General features: G+C 39.7%; 1 protein-coding gene across 1 annotated transcript in view; it reads left to right on the top strand.

Moving 5' to 3' along the window:
- Positions 1 to 18,363, top strand: part of DRC8 (dynein regulatory complex subunit 8) — a 29,093-nt gene that overhangs the window by 1,806 nt on the left and 8,924 nt on the right. The window contains exons 2-3 of the mRNA XM_088162766.1: positions 727 to 781; positions 15,710 to 15,926. Coding sequence (XP_088018892.1) covers positions 733 to 781; positions 15,710 to 15,926 — 266 coding nt within the window. The 5' untranslated portion in view covers positions 727 to 732. The remainder of the gene's footprint in view (positions 1 to 726; positions 782 to 15,709; positions 15,927 to 18,363) is intronic.

Consider the following 18,363-nt stretch of genomic DNA (forward strand, 5'->3'; position numbering starts at 1 on the left):
TTTACTTGTTGTATTACTAAAGACAGACTGTATTGGGGTTTTTTTATGCTTCATGTTTTTAACATCCTATAAAACGTTATTCCCAGTAGAGCAATAATGTCACCTTCTAGAGGAGAATTGTAGTGTCATCCTAAACGACCTTGATCCATAAACTCCATCCCTTGCCCGACCAGTGGATTATGGAAAGTGACATACTGGACTTTAGTTTCCTACCTGTAGAATGAGGACAATAATTCGTGTCACACAGACAGTAACTTCTGTCACTCACGAGAATGCCAGCCTATTATTAGGCAAACCAGTTGCTTATTGCCCTATAAAGGTGCCTCATTACTGTAAACACGGCTGAGGAGAGCTAACAGTCAGTGTCTCATTAACAGAAGCAATCTCTTAGGATTAAGTCATTTACACCACTTCAGAATTGCTATTAGCCTTCCTGCTGATAGCTGTTAGAGGGTTAATTAGGATTCTCCGATTCTGGATTCACTCATCGATTGTGCTTTCCTCCAGCAAGTACTCCACATCCACGCAAGCTGCAGGTTTAACTTTGTTATGCTTCAAGGTAATAGCATTAGTTGTATTGTCAGATAATTAGTCCTTAGGGTGTTCCTCTTGGTGCTTTGCAGAGCTGCAATTCCACCAGCTTTCCTGGAAAGGTCTCCCTTAGGTCCTATTAGTTCCAAGTTCTGTCTTCTTCGAAGCTGAAATGCCTGCTTGAATGTTTTACAGATATACATGATATACACAAGGAAAAACAGTGAAAGGCCAAATCCTGCTACTTCTTGTACGTATAACTCACATGAGTATTACCTTCTAGCTTATGCAAATGTTGCAAATAAAGTCTTGTATGTGCATAAATGTTAATGGCACCATGCCCATACTGTATGTAGCTACATGTTTTATGTCTGAATTTTTATCCCTACATTTGTGTTTTCGACAGTGTTTAATGTTCAATATTTTTTCTTCGCACCCATCTGATTACACTAAAATACTTGTTTAATCTTTCACTTTTGTACATTTGACCCTATCTTCCCTCCTATCATTCTAATTCTTTCCCCTTTTCTGCTACTTAATTCGGTCTGTCTGTTCTTCCATTTGCTCTCAGATACTGTCTTTGTAATTTGACATAATGTGTCAGATTTTCTAAGTTTTAATACCTCTGATCTTAATACTGATGTTGCTAGAACCTGAAAGCAAAATGTCAGACTGGTAGTGCCTCAAGTAGAACTAGACTGAAGACAAATTATTCTCCATCTGGGATTTAAGAAATCACATGAAAGTACATAGAGGAGAAAATGCTCAGTGTTCCTGTATCATTATGGAAATGTTATGTAATTGATCAGTATTAGAGTTTTTCAAAGACCATATTCTTTGTGCCAGATAGCGTGCATTTAAAATGCAATTAATAAGTCATGAATTTTAATTCAAAGGGAAATACATTGAATAATCTGAGCTGCTACTTCACCCACTTACACCTGTATGGAACCAAATAACTAGCTGTGGATAACCGGTGTCCCCAGAAAGTCACTTGATTCTGCTGTGAACACCTATGGAGAGTAACTGTTCAACAATAATGGTTTTCTCTGGTAAATGATTAGTAGTTGTTCTGGGTAGCAATTTGTAATCGGGCCTCACAAAACCTCTTTGCACCATGGATGAAGACACACCATCATGTGGATTGTGGGAAGGAGTTTTCACTCCTATTTTAGTATGTAAATACTGTAACAGTGTGTTCAGTTGTACATAAATGTCTGCTCTTTGCCTGCCCCAGTTTGCTGCCTGGTGAAATAAGAGTTACTGGAGATAACATTTGGGGAGAACTAGTTATGCATTCAACTACTACCCTCTTTTAAAGAAGCAGAATTATGCCTGTATCACCTGCCTTGCTGAATCTTCTCGTGCCTGGAAGGAGGATCTAAACCTTGCCTGTCCACATCACCTCACCTGGCTTTGCCTGCCTTTTGTATTGCTAGAGATACTGAAAATGTGCTATCACTGCTCATTTTATTTTAATGGTTTGAGTCAAAGCTGAGAGAGCCTTGTAGCTGCTGTGAGCACTGTAGGCAGTCATAACCATTAATTCTGCTTGGAGCACACTTAATTAACATGAGAGTTTGAAACCGAACACAGAAAAGCACTTAAGCTGTGCACGATTTTGGGGAATCCCACTGAAAGGGATGATGCACATGATGCCGAAGCACGTGAGTTCTTTTAAGAACTTGTTATACTGAGAATTTTAAAATGTATTTTTGAGAGTTTCACAAATTAGCATCAGCATTTGAAAGGTACAAAAGCTCTGAATTAAACACAATAAACCTTCAGGCTAAAGTAGTCCATCAGACAAATTATCTCTAATTTAAAAAGAGGCAGTTTTTAATTTATGGGGGGAAAATATGAAATTAGTATGAGCTGTTAAAAATAAGTAGCTTTCATAGGACTCAAGCAAGCAGTGTTTCAGCTCTAGAAGAAAATCTGAATATATGAGATCACTTAAGAAATCAGTGTGCAGTTTTATCACAGTGGAATTTATGGATGAACACTTTTTGAATATTTTTATATCCCTTTGTTGACATTGATATAAGAAATTACATGAGAAAAGTTTATAGTCTTTATTAGACAGTAATGCAGTTTAACATGCACCCTGACATCAATCTGATTTATGTTTTAATATTTGTACTTATTTGAGACTGAAACAAAAAATAAATTATGTCCATCTCCCATGACAAACACAGGTTGTAGATCTGATCCTGTTGGCTATACTCCCACAGCAGAAATTGATCTCAAATGGATGTAGAATAGGTAATTGCAGATTGACAGGTTTCTTGTTTCCATGGTGCATAAAATGGCAGAAATTTTTCAGTTTGGCTCTACTTCTAGCTGATTTATTGCATAAAAAATCGGATGGTGTGCAAAGAAAGGCTTTAAACTTTTTTCCTTCTCAACAATGCCAACCAGTGAGCTTGAGAACTCCCACAAATTATCTTTCCAACAATAGTTAACATGTTATTAAGAATTTCCATGTCTACACACTAATTACTCTGAGATCTGAGGGGTTGGAAGGTTTTTTTCAGTTTAGCAGTACCTGTATTTTGTGTGAACAGATACTGCTTTGTTGCTACTGGCAATAAAATGTGTTGGGCAAAAGACTGTGGAAGGAAAACAGTCTTTTGAATAACAGAAATGTGACATGAATCTGTTGTCACAGCCAGTGTTTAGCACCCAGCTGGGAGGTGGCCATGCAGACAGGGGTGCTGGTCACACCACTGCTCTGCCCTCACCAAATCTTGCCATGGGGTCCAGCTGTGCTGCTGTTTTCTGCCTTGAGACAATGGCTGAGGTGGGGAAGAAGCTTAAAATAGCTTCTACACATCCTGTGAGGTACCCCGAGGGAAGCAGCAGCTGCAGCAGTGATGTCCCAGCTCAGCCTGTGCAGAGGTGGGCCTTGTTCTCAGCATGGCAGTGACATGGGAAACAAATGGGACAGTCAGTGGCAGGGCTTGGAGTGCTGCAGAGGTGGCCAGAGAGCCAGAGCTTGCAGATACCCAGTGGGAAGGTAAAAGCTATTGGCACAGGGAGGGGCTGGAGGTCCCAAACCAACCTCAGGACTGCGTGCTACCTGATGGGTCTCAGCAATGTTTTTATAAACAGCCTTAAATGGTCAATGCCCACCTTTAAGAAAATACAGACTCACAACTTTTTGGAAATGTATTGTCTTTTCTGTTCAGTGTTGCATAAGTGTGGGTAGGATGTGACAGCCTCATGAATGTGAGATTGGAAGGGATTTTCTTGAGTCCAGCCTAGGGTTGTATAGAATCATAACCTTCAAAAGCTTTCCAGGCACCATCTTAAAAATGGTAAGGATTATTGTGTCACTGGGGTAAACTCACAGGAGGTTCTGGACTGTTATTGCTGATGGTCAGGAAAATTAGAAATTAATTCTGAAGTTCATTTTTGAACAGCTTGAATTGAACAACTTTTCCAAGTTTGCTAACTTTTTCCTTTAGCTTAGTCTGCCTGAAATGATGAATGCCAGAAATGTCTTATTCCCCATTGATGTTAAATGTGTATGTCAGTTGTGAGCTGAAATGCTGTTCAAATTCAGAATATTACTCTTAGGTAAACAAAAAGAAAATTGGAGGTTTGTGTTCATTCATGGTATGTAAAGAAAGTGGTTTTGCACTGTAAGCGATACTTTCAAGGCAGCGCCTTAAAAGCCAAGCAGCTGCAGCAGCAAACCCTTGCCATTTTGTTTCACTTCAACAGTCTTCCTTTACTTGGGCAAAGACAGAGTACTGCAGTTAGAATTGCCACCAGTCTAGAAACTATTTTTTTAAACCCATTTAAGACACCAAATTGAAGGGTTTCTGATATATTACATAATAACAGCCTGTATTAAATCATACTTAAACCCCTCATTCTGCCATTTTGTTGCAGATTCCAAAGAAGAACATTTACATACTGCTCTGTTCTAGCAGCAGTACTGTGGTACTGCAGTTAAACTTCATAATGTCTTATGTTGAAAATAAATTACTTCTCAGAGTGCTCATATCCAGTTGATTCTGGTGCCTGGTTCTGGACCACTTGAGCAATCAGTGTGCAGAGACAGTTCAGGAGGAATATTCAATTTATGAGACATTTGCTGCTGCCACACATGCAATCAAGTGTACCTTGTCAGTGACAAGTGACATGGTGCCCTGTTGGGACTGTCCCACATCCTTGGCAGAGTGAGCTGCTTCTGTGGATCCCATGGCAGCGTGTGCATTGCCACATTTTGGTGAAACTTGGTGTGGTGCATTTGTGGGTGTCAGAGTTGTCCTTTGCAGCTCTGCCATCTGCTTGCAGGGCCAGCACTGTGGAGAGTGCAGGAGAAATGGAGACAGATGACAGATGCCTTCTACGACCACACAGCACAGCAGCAGGCCTGTGTTCTGCCAGTGTCACAGCCTATGTAAGCTGTTCTGTTCAGCTGCAGCTGGAGATACAGCAAGACTCAGCACCACCAGGAGAGCTGTATATCCTTGCAGGGCAGATTGCTGTTGGGGATGAAGGAGGATATAAATATGGGCTAGACATAGCTCTTTCATTATATCCCAGGTGTGGCTGAGATGAGGGATATAGAACAAATTGCAATGAGATTACTGTTTTTGCCAGCTCTGAGCTGCCACAAGAGTGCTGGCTGGTGCAACTGCCAGAGTTGTGATTTCAGGGATGTGCAAGACATTCCTAATGGAGATTTATGCTGAGTTTATCTCTGCCTTGTGAAAAAGGACACTGCATGCAGCTGGTATTGACTTTAAAAAAGTATCACTGTCATTCCTTGCAGGCTAACTAATGTCAAGTGCTGACATTTCTTTAACTTCACTGAAGGAAGGATAACATCGTGAATTATAAGGTAGTCATTGCATATTACCTATGAACCACAGGTGTGCAGAAAGCAACCTAGATCTATGCATAGATTGGACTTCCTTGCTTTCTTTGGATGGCTGGAGGCAAATCTCCACATCATCTGCTCCACATCTCTTCAAGAGAAGATCTTTTGTATTAAAAGGAAAGGATTTCCCCCATCATTCTGCAAGTTAGTGTGACGAAGCATGTTGTTTCACTGCCCTCAGTGCTGGCTGCATGCAATAGCAAGTGTTTGGCAACCTGTCTGTGGACACCAGGTAGCAGGAGAGCTTTGCTGTTAGAGCTGGACCTGTGCAAATGACTCCAGGCTTTGTGAAATCACACTTAGCCACCAGTTAACTAGCTGCAAAATGATGCTGTGCTTTGCTGGCTGAAATTCAGGTCATAATTGAGACCAATTAGGTCCAATTTGGATACATGATTATTCTTAAGAGTCCTTATTGTGTGCTGCTTCCAAAGTAATAATCTGCAAGAGTTGTGAGGCCTGTGAAACAAGCAGAGTGGCTATGGCTGACTGCTTGGGAAGACAGGCAGGGCCAGGACCTGAGAGCTGCAGTGGATCATTTCATGCTATGCCTCCATTGTTGCTTTAAAAATGTTACAGCTACTTCTGACATAAAATGTTTGATAAAATGCTTATCAAATGAAAATGCGTGCCACTGTAATCCAGGAGTCAATAGCTTTTTCTATCCTGTAATACTGTAACTTTCCCATCCCAGGATCTTGAGGCCCATCTCATCAGACTTCCTTCCAAGAAGTGCAAAAAGGCTAAATGGGCTTGAGGAAAAAAAAAATCTTGTTTCAACATTTGACCAAATACTAGGGTGAAAAAAGAAGAAACTGGCTTTTCTGCAAGGACTCTGCAACAGAAGACTCAAAAAGTGTGAGCAAGCAGACTTGCGTGAAATCTGGGAAGAGAGAAACCCCTAGGGCCAGGGTAGGTGCTGGTGTGTTATGAAAGATGCTCAGGAGGACTGCCAAGTATTTCTGTTGTAAGTAATGATGACTCCACATTCATTCAAGCTCTAAGAGATTATCCCTGCTTTTTATCTGAGGTTTGAGCATACATAGAGCAGCCACTACATGCATTCCTTCTATTTCCCAATGCTATGTATTCTCTAGAGGGTATAGACAATAAGATGTATGTTATAGTTCACAGCATGACCCTGCACTATTTACAACAGGGGTGAGGTGACAGTGGGTCAGGACACAAGGAATAAGGTACTTAAGAAGATCAGGTCAGAGCATTAGCTGTCACTGTTGAGTATTTCAGAGCTCAGAATGATTTCCTACGCATAGTGATAAAAGTCTTTAAGCCATAGCTACAGGGAAAGGTGCAAGACTGAGCTATGAAGTCACATAGCATGGTGTTTGTCACCGTGCTCGAGCTGTGGTACAGCCAGCAAGGGACCATGGGGGATGGCAGGAGGAGCTCAGGTCTGCGGCACCACGGAGCAGGAGCAGAGCAGCAGTAAGTGGGAGCTGGAGAAGGGCTGGGTATTTGCTTGCGCACTTCCTTGCTACTTAAAGGAGGTAATCGCAATAATCTCCCCGCCCAGTGCCATCCTGGCTGGTCAAAACAGAGAGCAGAAAACCTGCCTGTGCTGCTGCATGTGCGGGAATCCAACTTGCATTGCATTTTCTGCCCTTCCACCAGCAAGGTAGTGCATGATAACCTCCACTGGAACATTTTCCTTGTAGATATAAGAGGAATGCTCTAGAATGGCTTAAAAATTACTCATTAGAAAATGTATAAGAATGTCTTGCAATTTTAATTGCCAATGGGCCAACTTTTCTGATTTTTTTTTCTTGGACATGCTGGTAGGTCCAGAACACTTAATCAACAGGAGACTCTGGAGCTCTAGCCAGGTTCTAGCCATATTCCAGGATTGCAGGCTTCTCTACTGATGCTTATGAAGAATGATAGTTCAGTATTTATAGATATATATGTAGATTTAGCATATCTACACAGATTGCGTGCAGTAAAACATCAGAACATATTTTGCTAAGCTTTTCCTGGGATACATAATGTGCATGGATTGAAATATACCTGGATGCATCACTCAGACTAGCTGCCTACAGGGGAATGATTTTTCCCTGTAGTGTTCTGCCCCAGTATGTCCCAGGATTGTGTAGATTGAGCTTGCCCTCACCAACAAGAGGCTCAGGAGCTCTTTGAGCAGCAGGAAGGAAGGATTTTTTTCCCCTTGCCTGTAGGGCAGGCACATGAAGAGAGCCAAAGATGCAGAAAATAATGGTTTGTTGTTCCCCTCCAATATACAGACAATTTTATTTTGGAGCAAGCATCTCTTGAGGAATTCACAAAGGTATCAAGGGTGTCCCTCATATTTTGCCCTTCTCCATTCTCATAGGCAGGTGCATTACCTGTGGAAAGCCCAGGCAGTGATTGTGGTATCACTGGGGCTTCATGCTGACATACTTTGCCATCCATATCCCCTGGCTTCAAGAAACACAGACTTAAGAAATGCAGGCCATAGACAGAGGAGGCAAACAGGATCCTGGTCAGGATGTGGGAGTCAAGTTTAATAGAGCAGCTGTTCAAGGTGGTATATCATAATGACTCAGTGCAGACAGGTATGAATTATCAAGGACTGAGGATACAGAGTGATCTCTGTGGACTGCTGTGAGCCCAGTCTGCCCAGCACAGGCCAGGGAAAATAATGGCATATTGCAGGAGCAGCCAGAAGTGACATCATTAAAGTGGGCTTGATAACCAACAAGAATGTGAAAACAAATATTTTTCCTCCTGATGAAGAATCATGTCTGATTCAGAAGAGAGGGCAGTAGACAGGATTGTCCATAACTCCAGTACCTTTGGGAAGAGATAACTGTAACATGAACTTTGTCAATGGTGGATATTTCCTTTCAAATCAATGACATTTTAATATGAACTGTGTTTAGAGGTAGTGAACTATAGCCTTAAACACCTTTGGAAATTCTAGGTGATGGAAGACACTGGCTATTTACAGCTTCTTTTCCTGCTTGATGTGGTATTCTTCATGTCCTGTTTTGTTCTATGTTACAGTGTCAAATAGTTTAAGAATTTTTTGAGCAACTAGGAGCTTGACTGCTTATGAAGGCAGTAATAGTTTCTACACTTTGTTTCTTAGCAGTTGAATGAGTTGTTAATTGCCCCATTAATTTTGTTAGTTCCCACATGTATTGAAACATATGAAACTGTGGAATGCCATGGCATTTAAAATGCCATCTACTGAACAGTCAAAATCCAAGATAATATTGAGGATATCTTATTTCATTAGGTAAAAAGTTACTGGCAACTTGTAACTTCAGTAGTTGCTGCCAACTGACCAGCACAAACGATATATTTAGCAAACTGATGTATTATTACATTTTTCAATTTCGAGGTTGAAACTCACAGTTGCTGTATAATTTTTTATAAGTCTTTAATGAATTTGTCTACTTCTAAAGGAAGTAAACAAGATATTCCATTGTGCTTGATCTGAACTCTTAATTTTTTATTGCTATCAGAATGCTATAAAATAATTTTATTTTTGTAGCCAAAACTGGAGTCAAGATAATGTTTTCTTTTTACATCACTATGTATGCCCATGTTATAATTATCTTATGTAAAGAAGACAAAAAGGAAAAATTGTGTTTAATATTTTTCTGTCAGAATATGAAGTAGCTTTTGCAGTTAACTTTTTCCACAGCCTTCTTCAAACTGAAAGCCTGTATTTTAATATTAGATATCAAATTATTTACCTGATTTTTCTAAATGTCTATTTGCTGTTGGAGGTTTTTTTTTATGGTTGTTCACACTAGGTGCCATGGGGTTGTGCAAAGATCATTCTGATTGCTCCACTTTAACGGCTCTGTTCTGTCTATCTATTTTTAAATGTAGTCCCTTTATTTTTTTTTCTGTTGGTTTTCCATAAGGCAGTTACTGTAGTGGAAACAACCACATAACTTTTCAGCTCTCACTTGTGCTGCCATTAGGAGAAGAGGTGTGACAACAGCATGAGGTGATGCTCTTGGTCTAAGGTTGCTCACATTCACAATGATGAGTGCAGGATTTTGGTTTTGTTGACTCACACTGGTGATGAGCCTTGCTTCTCATCTGGATGCCACACGGTGTATGCTGTGACAAACATAAGCAATGGGGAGCAATGACCTGCTAGTTCTCAACAATTCTGAAAAACATGAAAGAAAAAGCTTTTACTGTTCTTGAGATTTAATTTTTGCTCCTTTAGGAATGCTTGAAAGTGACCTCTATGTAAACCAGTTAAGTTGTTGTTTTGGTTTTTTTTTTCCACACAGACTAACATTAAGATTGCCTGAGTATAATCTGTGATAACATGGGATGTTTTGTATGTAGGAGAGAAAGCATTATCCTTCTCCTGAGTCTGCAGGCCATGACTTGCCTCCCCAAGTTAGAGTAGGTGTTACAGCCAATGAAGACATCAGCTTGATCAATTCTTGGGAACTGATGTATATGAAATCTCATAAAGCTGTGTATTTTATCTCTTCACATAATCTGAATGTCTAAACTCAGGTGACACATTTCCCATTGATGCCCTCAATGCTTTGCATACATCTGTTTTCTTTAGATTTCTGTTCAGGAATAAGTTTGCCCATTCTTAGAAGGAATCAAGCTCCATAAACCTCTTGCTTCTCTTCAAAATCTTCTTGATTTATCTTTCTAGAATGCAGACATTCTAGAATGCAATGATAACATAATTATTTAATTATGTATCACAAGGCACAATGAAACAACATTGCAAACTTACAGCTAAATCCTATTGTTCCTTTCTTTTCTGATACCTAATGTATTAATATCATACGTGCTACTGCAGGTATAGAGTAGAGAAGACAATATTTCTCTTACCTCAATACTTTTAGAGCATGGCATACAATTGCTGGTTCAGCATTTTAGGCTGGCTGTACATTTAGCTTCCTCTGAGAAGGAATTGAGAGGGTCACTAGGAAAAATTTAATGCATGCCTTTTCCTCTTCAGAGCTGAAGGATCTTACCAGTAAGTCAGATTCAAGTGGCCTCAGGATGTTTTTCTCCATGTTCCTGTTCCTCAGTAATTTCCTTAAAATAGCATTAGTTAAATGCTATAAGATTTTCTTCTTTGGGGTGGGGCAAGATTTCTGAGTTATTTTTATGTCAGCCAAGCTCCCCACACTTCATATGAATGCAACCCAAATGTTTGTGGCAGAATGCTGGTATCATCAGCAAGAATCCATGTTACGAGACCACACTGGCTTTCCCTTTTTATTCTGGAAACACGATGCCTTGATAAAACTGATGAGCTTATTTGAGAATGTTTGAGAATTCACCTGCACAGATGATGCTGAGTACTGTGGCAGCTTTTAAATATCTTGACCGAGGTGATGGGATCGTCCAGTTAGAACTTGGTTGAAAGCCTGATTAGATCTCATAAGAGCTCATTGATAACCTCCTCAGAGTTTGCATTGTGATGTCTCTTACTGGGGTTTTTTTTGGCTTTTTTTTTTTTAATATTTGAACAAATACACATTGTACATTTCTTCTCATTAGAACCACCATCAGTTTTGGAGGTGTTTTTTTTGTTTTGTTTTGGTTTTGTTTTGTTATTGGTTTTGTGTTGTTTGTTGTTGTTTGTTTTCGTTGGTTTTTCTTTTTTCCCCCCCAAATCTTATGCTCCCATTTCCATTTGTGGTTTTGGGAAGGATTCTGGGAGAGGTCATGTGAAACAGTGTGTGCAAACATCAAAGGCAAATGTGTTTTGGTTTTTCTTTTGTCTCTTTCATCCTAAATGCATGCCAAGAGTGGTCATAGGAGCCTTATGGAAGTGTTGGAGTAGAGTGGAGAGGGTGGTTAAAAACAATAAGTTGGATCTGTGAGCAGAAATAGAATGCTGACAGAAGTTGAGTGCAGATTGCAGTGGATTTAAAGATGCACATTTTTTTATGTGGCTGCCTGCACAGTCACATCCTCTCTCGTTTCTATTACCTTCTTAAAAATGTTCCTTTTTCTCCATGGCAGTCTTTGTATCTCATTCCAAGTTCAGCTGGCAGGACCAACTTTTTGATTGAAATAATGGCTAGTGGAAAAGAGAAGGAATGGTGCTGGAGTATAAAGCCACTGATAAGATTTTGTACTTCCAGCCCTAGTTACTGGATGGGGAAATCTATGAAAAAGCTGTTGATAACAGCAATTTAAATAATATTTAAAGAAATAAAACTGGAATAACATGTGAATGGTTCTGAAACTGTCACTGAGTTGGGATTACCTGGTTGTGTCCCTGTCCCTTCAGACTGACAAGTTCCACAAGGCAGCTCCACATGAGAAAGGGTTCCTGTCAGCAGCGACCTCAGAGGTTTCCTCACACTTGCCTGTAGCCATAGCATAGTGTCATGGAAAGAGGATAGAGTAATTAACAATTAATAAGATATCCACATGCATATAGGAGCTTAAATAAAAAAATGACAATATTTATTAAAATACACCTAAATTAATGTTTATAAAGAATAATGTTTCAGGTGTGTGAGCAGTAACACTAAGTAATAAAATCAAGTCCACCAGCACTTCTACAAGCCAACCCTTAATTTTTCTCTTTTAAGTAGCATAAAAAGAGTTTAAAAGTATTTAATAGTGTAAATAGGTTCATCAGGATGCATTGGGTCTGAATCTTTTCCTGTGAGCAACAGATAGATGCTGCTCCCCAGCATTTTAGGTGGTTGTTTAATGCTGGACTACCTCTTATGGTAACTCAGTTTTTCTCTTTAGTGAAAGAAAGAGTTGGCTTTCTGAACCATCAGAGAAACTGTCCCCAAGGAAGGAAAGAAAGCTAGCTCATTCATTAAGTGAATGGTAGAATCTAGGAAATTGTATCAACTAAAAATCCCTTTTTAAAATTCTCATTACTCAAGAGTCTGGCAGAGCCACATCTAGCTAGTGGTTTCTGTTCCCTATAAAGGCTGAAAGTGTGGTCTTTGAAGAAGAAATGTCACAACTGAAGCAGGTGTTCTGCTTAAGGGCTGGCTTCAAACGGGCCTCAGAGTGCTGGGGAACAGTCTGGACAAACTGAAGAGGAACAACTCATTCTGCAAGAACCATCAGAATTGACTTGGGAGTCCCAGCTCTCTGCCAGTCTTACTTAATTGGCAGTACCAAGAGCTTTTATATAATTCACACTAAACAAAATGGGAAAATAGCAAAGGATAGTATAAGAAAGAAAACTTGATAGTGAACACATTTTCAGTTAACATCTAGGAAACATTCTGGGAAATAGATTTTAAGACATTTTTCCTTCTTACTGCATATGTGGTAGAAAAATAAATTAGGATGGGACAGCATTGACAAGTATCTCAAGCGTTTTAACAGCATAAAAATGGGAATAATACATCATACCTACAAGGTTTTTTTGAGGGAATAAATAGATGTTGCTATTGGAGTCCTTTTTGGCATGGTATGTTTCAATGTTTGTTTATTTAAATCATTACAAGAAGTGAGATAATTCTATCCTTGACACTGTATATTTGTTTTATAGTTAGTAGAATAAGTGAGTGAAGTCTTACTGTCAGAGTATAGGTATTTCTGTCCTGAAATGCTGGTAGAACACAGGGCAACATGAAACTTTCATTGATCTACCCGTGGTGAAGAGTCTCCCTGTACAGAACGATTTCAGTACATTAGAGCATCACATCCACTGAGTTAATTGTGTGTCTGATCTCTTGATGCCCTTCTTGAAGGGATAATTTCAAAACTTTACCTATTTCTTATCCTAGAGTTGGAATCTGTGTTCTTTTCCCTTAGAAAGAGAGGTTTAGAGTGAATTGTAGAATTCTTCAGATAAACAACTTTTTCATCCTGAACTATGCTGAACATCTTTGGCTTTCATTCCTGGAGAGAAGATAACAAATTTAGCCAAAGCTTATTAGGTGTTTACTCATCTCACAGAGAGTCTTTGAGAGGACAACAGTATATTATGTTTTCTTCCAGGGATATGGCTCTTAGTCACTCAGTTCCTCTCAGTTCTTGGAAGAGATATAGATTGTTTGGTACCTAGGTTAAAGCAAGTTCGTCTCATTTCAGGATCTTTCTTTATCAGGCCTTTTCAAAAGGTAAGATTAGTGTTTACTGTCTTCATGGAAAAAAACTTGGAAAGGCTGGATGCCTACAGAGTTTCAGCACTTAAAATCTCTCCCTGCCTTCTCTTGGCTAATTTTTATTTCTACAGAAGTCTCATACATGATGCCAAGAATATACAGCTATAAATATTCCTTCGACATTTCTCTATTGCAGGTTGTAGTGTACAATTGAAGTGCCTGATGTCAAGAACTAAAGTCCGAGCCTGTGTGGGAGACAAGATCCAAGACACTTTGAAATAACCAGAAAAAAAACCCCAAAACATCAAATGTAGCACTTTGAGAGTCTTTAGGGACTTTTTTTGCGAGGAATCAGGTCCACTTAGATTTAACAATGAGTTTTTTAAAAAAATAATTCAATGTGGATTTTACATAGACAGAGAAGAGGTAGGCATTATTGTCAGGCTGTGTCAAGAGTACAGTTTGTCTTGTGCCTGTGTACTGCAAAGGGCTCCTCTTCCTCAGTGAGCTCCAGTCTCCAGTCCATCACACACACACCTGCCCATGCTTCCATCAGGGGAATAAAGTCAGGGAGAGGAATACAGGATATGTTCCTACACATCTTCTCGTTGTTTATCCTCTGGGGACTTCAGTACCAAACACAGATGGAAAGCAGCAGGCAGCTGTAGCTTTATGAGGGGATGCACCTCTCTTTTACTTGCAGAAGGGGTTCCTTATATCTGGGTCAGTCCACTGCTGTATTGACGTGCTTATAGCCTGCAATGGGCTGGCCTTGGCCAGCTGCCAGGCACCCAGGCAGCCTCTTCAACTGCACAGGGGGAGAAACCACAATAAAAAAGCTCGTGGGTAGAGATAAAGAGAGGGAGATCACAAAGCCAATGTATCATTCAGCTATGTTCAGTTCTGATACCCTTTGTCAGCAAAAAGACATTTCTGTCAGGAGGGCAAGAAAGCAAATGAAAAAATCATTGCACACTGCACAGCCCCAGAGGTTCCCAAACTACTGGGACTGTAGAAAACTAGTTATGAATTTGTTATGCCTGTAGAAAACAGATCTGGTGGCTTAATGTTGGCCTGAGCTGCTCAACAGCCCTTAACACCACATCAGCTAAAGAAGGAAATATATTGTCTACTAGAGGAGAGCTTTGTTTTACTTATTGTATTGAGAATACAGATGGCAAGTATGAAAATGAGGAAACAAGTGTCCCTCATACCAAACTCAATTTGGCTGTTAGATTTTCCCTGTGGAATCTCTGTGGAGGCTTGGGAGCTAGCTTAAAAAATGCTGCCTCTTGGGAGCTGGTTTGCAAAAGAGAGTTAGAGGCTGTATTTAGCCACGTGGACCAAGAAGTCAACTCTATTTCACTTTGCTTCCTATCTTCTGTCATTTTGAGTCAAACGAGTAAGTGGGCTACCAGTTCACTATTTTTTTTACCCTGGCTTTCTTGCCAGAGAGTTTTCCTTTTGAGATAGACCTTTTCCTCCCCTTATATATTTTTTCTTCAGAATTTATTTCCTGGTTCTTTGCTTGCCCCAAGAATGCAATTTCTGGCTTATGTGAGATATACCTGTGATAACTTGTGGTTCTTTTTTCCCCATTCTTTGAGATTGAGATATAAAAAGCAAATGCAGCAAATTACTCCTTCTCCTTTGCTGAGATTGTCTTCCTTTCCAAACTCTTACTATGAATTATTTACCATGAGCCATATTCACTGTGCACAGATCTTATACATCTTATCCCTGGTTCTCAGCTTTTCATGCTTTATGACTAGCTGAGTGGACATGAGAGCACTTAGTTTCCCTGGATGCAGGAACCTGGATGAAGTGACTCAGCCCCATCTCAGGGCAAGTGTGGCCCAATGTTTGCCTTGCTTCTTCCACTGGCACAGTGGCATCCAGGAAGGGCTCAGGCTTGTGGTCCAGAGTGAGCTGTGGCACACTCTGGGCAGGGTCCACACCTGGGCAGCTGTGTGTTCATGCAGCTGAGGCATACCATTGCCATCAGACTTGATGTAGCTGCAGAGCCATAGCAAGGCAATATTACTAATATAAATGACAGATCCTGCATTTAGAGTGGGGGTTTTTAATAACTTCTGCTTTTTCAAAGTACCTTTCCTGTCTGCCTTTTATCAGTTTTGGTGCTTCTGCTGTTGTAAGTCTCAAATTGGAAATATATTAGTTGTAACAGCTCAGTGAATCATTCTTTTTCTTATGTTTCTTTTTGCAGATGGCCTAGTAGCTGAAATTGAGAAAAAGATTACAGAAGCTTTTGAAGTGTTTGACCGTGAATCCAATAAAACTGTGGATGTCAGGTTTGCAAATATATTCACAAAATTATTACAGTATCTCAATAGAGATAAACAGCTCCCTAAACTGGCATCTACTTTACCAGAAAATGTCACAGAAACAGTTCTTTTGGCCCTGTTTGGACAAGTATGTTTGTAGTGGGTTGACCTTGGATGGATGTTTAAAAATCCCTAGATTCTTTTAATTCTGGTATTTTAAAAGTTTGAATATTTGACAGTGCTATTTAAACTTAATTTGAATGTAAACATTCATACATATATGACTTATGTTATAAAATGCGTAAGCTACATGTTTGTGTTTCAGGGAGCAGGTTCAGAGGTTATAAACTCTTGTCATGAAAGTTTACTGGAGTAGCTTTTCATATTTACAATTACTGTTTTCAAAATAATATCCTTTTAATTATAAATCAGTTATCCAGTGGAAACAGTACAATGCAGTGTGAGAAGTGGTGAAATTGTCATTAGATGTTCTTCATGAAGACAAATTGAAAAACATATTTAAATGTTCTGAACAGCTTTTCTACATTACAGAGAGGAAAAGGAGGTGCAAAATATTTTTATGATGGCTGTAGCAATGCATGCTTACTAATGCCTCTAAGTTTAAGTAATGGCAGGTGTTTCATAGAAGTAATGGTTTTTCAGATATATATATATATATATATATATATATATATATACACACACAGAGGATATGTCTCCATACTCAGTATAGTTGCTGTTCCCTTTTCTGTAGGGCTCTGTAGGGGAGAGTGATCTCTTAAATCCCTCGGTGTGTGCCCAGGGAGGTGCCTGATGCCCAGGGCTGGGTCTGTCCCGGTGCCCCCTGGTGCCCTGCTCCTGGCTGGGCAGTAGGATGGGCTCTGGCTGCCCTGCCCAGGGCAGAGCCCCTCTCACTACCACCCCCAGCCCTCACGGCATCATGGCATACTCACTGCCTGTTTGTTTGTCATTTACATCTGCAGTCTTGGCTAAACAGCTGTAGAATTTTCTCCACTTCTCACTTCATTATATATGGATATAGAACTTGGGAGCATGTTACAACAATGAAATGATACAAATGGACTCTTTTAAAAATGTATTCATTCAGACAGGGGACATCCAAAAGTCTATTTAACGTAGCAAATGCACAATTTCACATTAAATTTTTTGTAGTACAGATACAGACAATGAACAAAAACTTATTGTCTAATTATTCCTAGGTTCATATTGCAGGGCTGTATCACAAATGGGATTATTAATGGCTGATTATATTATATCAGAAGGTGGCAGCACAGCACAATTCTTAACCACAATTGTAGCAGGATCAGTATTATTGCCTGAAATATCAGATACCTGTGAAGAATGGAAAATGATACTGGTTTGACAGGCCAACATTGGTATTCCATGACTCCTAGTACAAATTAGTAAGAAATTAAGCATGAGGAAGATTTTTTTTTTTCATGCATGTTTCATATCCCTCAGTCAAGGACTTTTGTGATATTGCAAATCTTGTCATTGGAAGCGTTATATGTAAGGTGAAAACCATGACCCAAAATTTTCATTGCATCTGTGTTACAAAACTTGTATGATCATAAACTTGATTTTAACCATCATTTTTGTATTTTAGAAACTACACAGCAGAAACCGCAGCTGCTGAACTAAGTGAGAAGAAGGGGCTAGGAGCAAAATAATTTCCTATCAGGTCCTTTAAACTCCATGTTATTACCAAATGGGACCTGAATTTTTTTTTACCACAAGGACTTTAAGCAACATCCTCATTCTGGCATGCATGCAGACTGCCAGATACAGCATCCAGCAGTGCCAGATTTTAGAGACTTTTCTAGGTCTGACTTACCTCAGTCACATCACAGTTCTGCTGGGTGTGAGTGAAGTGAGGCAGGAGGGTCATGGCAGCATTCCCATCCTTGGCAGTCTGTGAGAGCAGAAATAGTGTGGGACAACAAGGAGGCAGGATTTGTATTGGCTGTTGCTCTGATAGAGGCAGGGAATAGTTACAAGTAGCTGGAAAATATGAGGGAGTGCAGGAGTGAGAACAACAAATGCAATATTATACATACTAGAAGTAGGATGCATGGACAAGGATTATGTCAAAGTGACTGACTTCCCTGAGGCCATTGGCCATTCACAACCACAGGGGCAGGGTCATTTGAGTAGATGGTTTCATTTCAGAGCACGTGGATGTGTGGGATTGGGTTTTGCTCTGCAACTAGTTTTATGCAGCCAGCCCTTTTCTCTCTTTTATCTACTGTAGTGCTTCTCACTTGTTTTCAATCAGAATGGGAACTCCTTGGGACCTGTCTGAGCAGGTCATAGACTTATACATATAATTTTGCATATGCTTAGTGTGCTGCATTCAGGGTCTTAATGTTATAAGAAGATTTTACAAAGATCATTCCTCCTTGTATCTACCATTTTTATTAGGCAATCTGATTTTTGCACAAAATGAAAAGAAAGAACCACAGAGGTTTGGATCATGGGAACCACCAGCACTGTGAATACATATTCAAATGTGCTTAAATTTCTGTGTTGTTGAATTGAATTGTAAGTCACAAGCTATAGTAATGCTTCTGTTATA

Source organism: Sturnus vulgaris, chromosome 3 (assembly GCF_052056855.1).
Source record: "Sturnus vulgaris isolate bStuVul1 chromosome 3, bStuVul1.hap1, whole genome shotgun sequence".
NCBI classification, from domain to species: Eukaryota; Metazoa; Chordata; class Aves; order Passeriformes; family Sturnidae; genus Sturnus; species Sturnus vulgaris.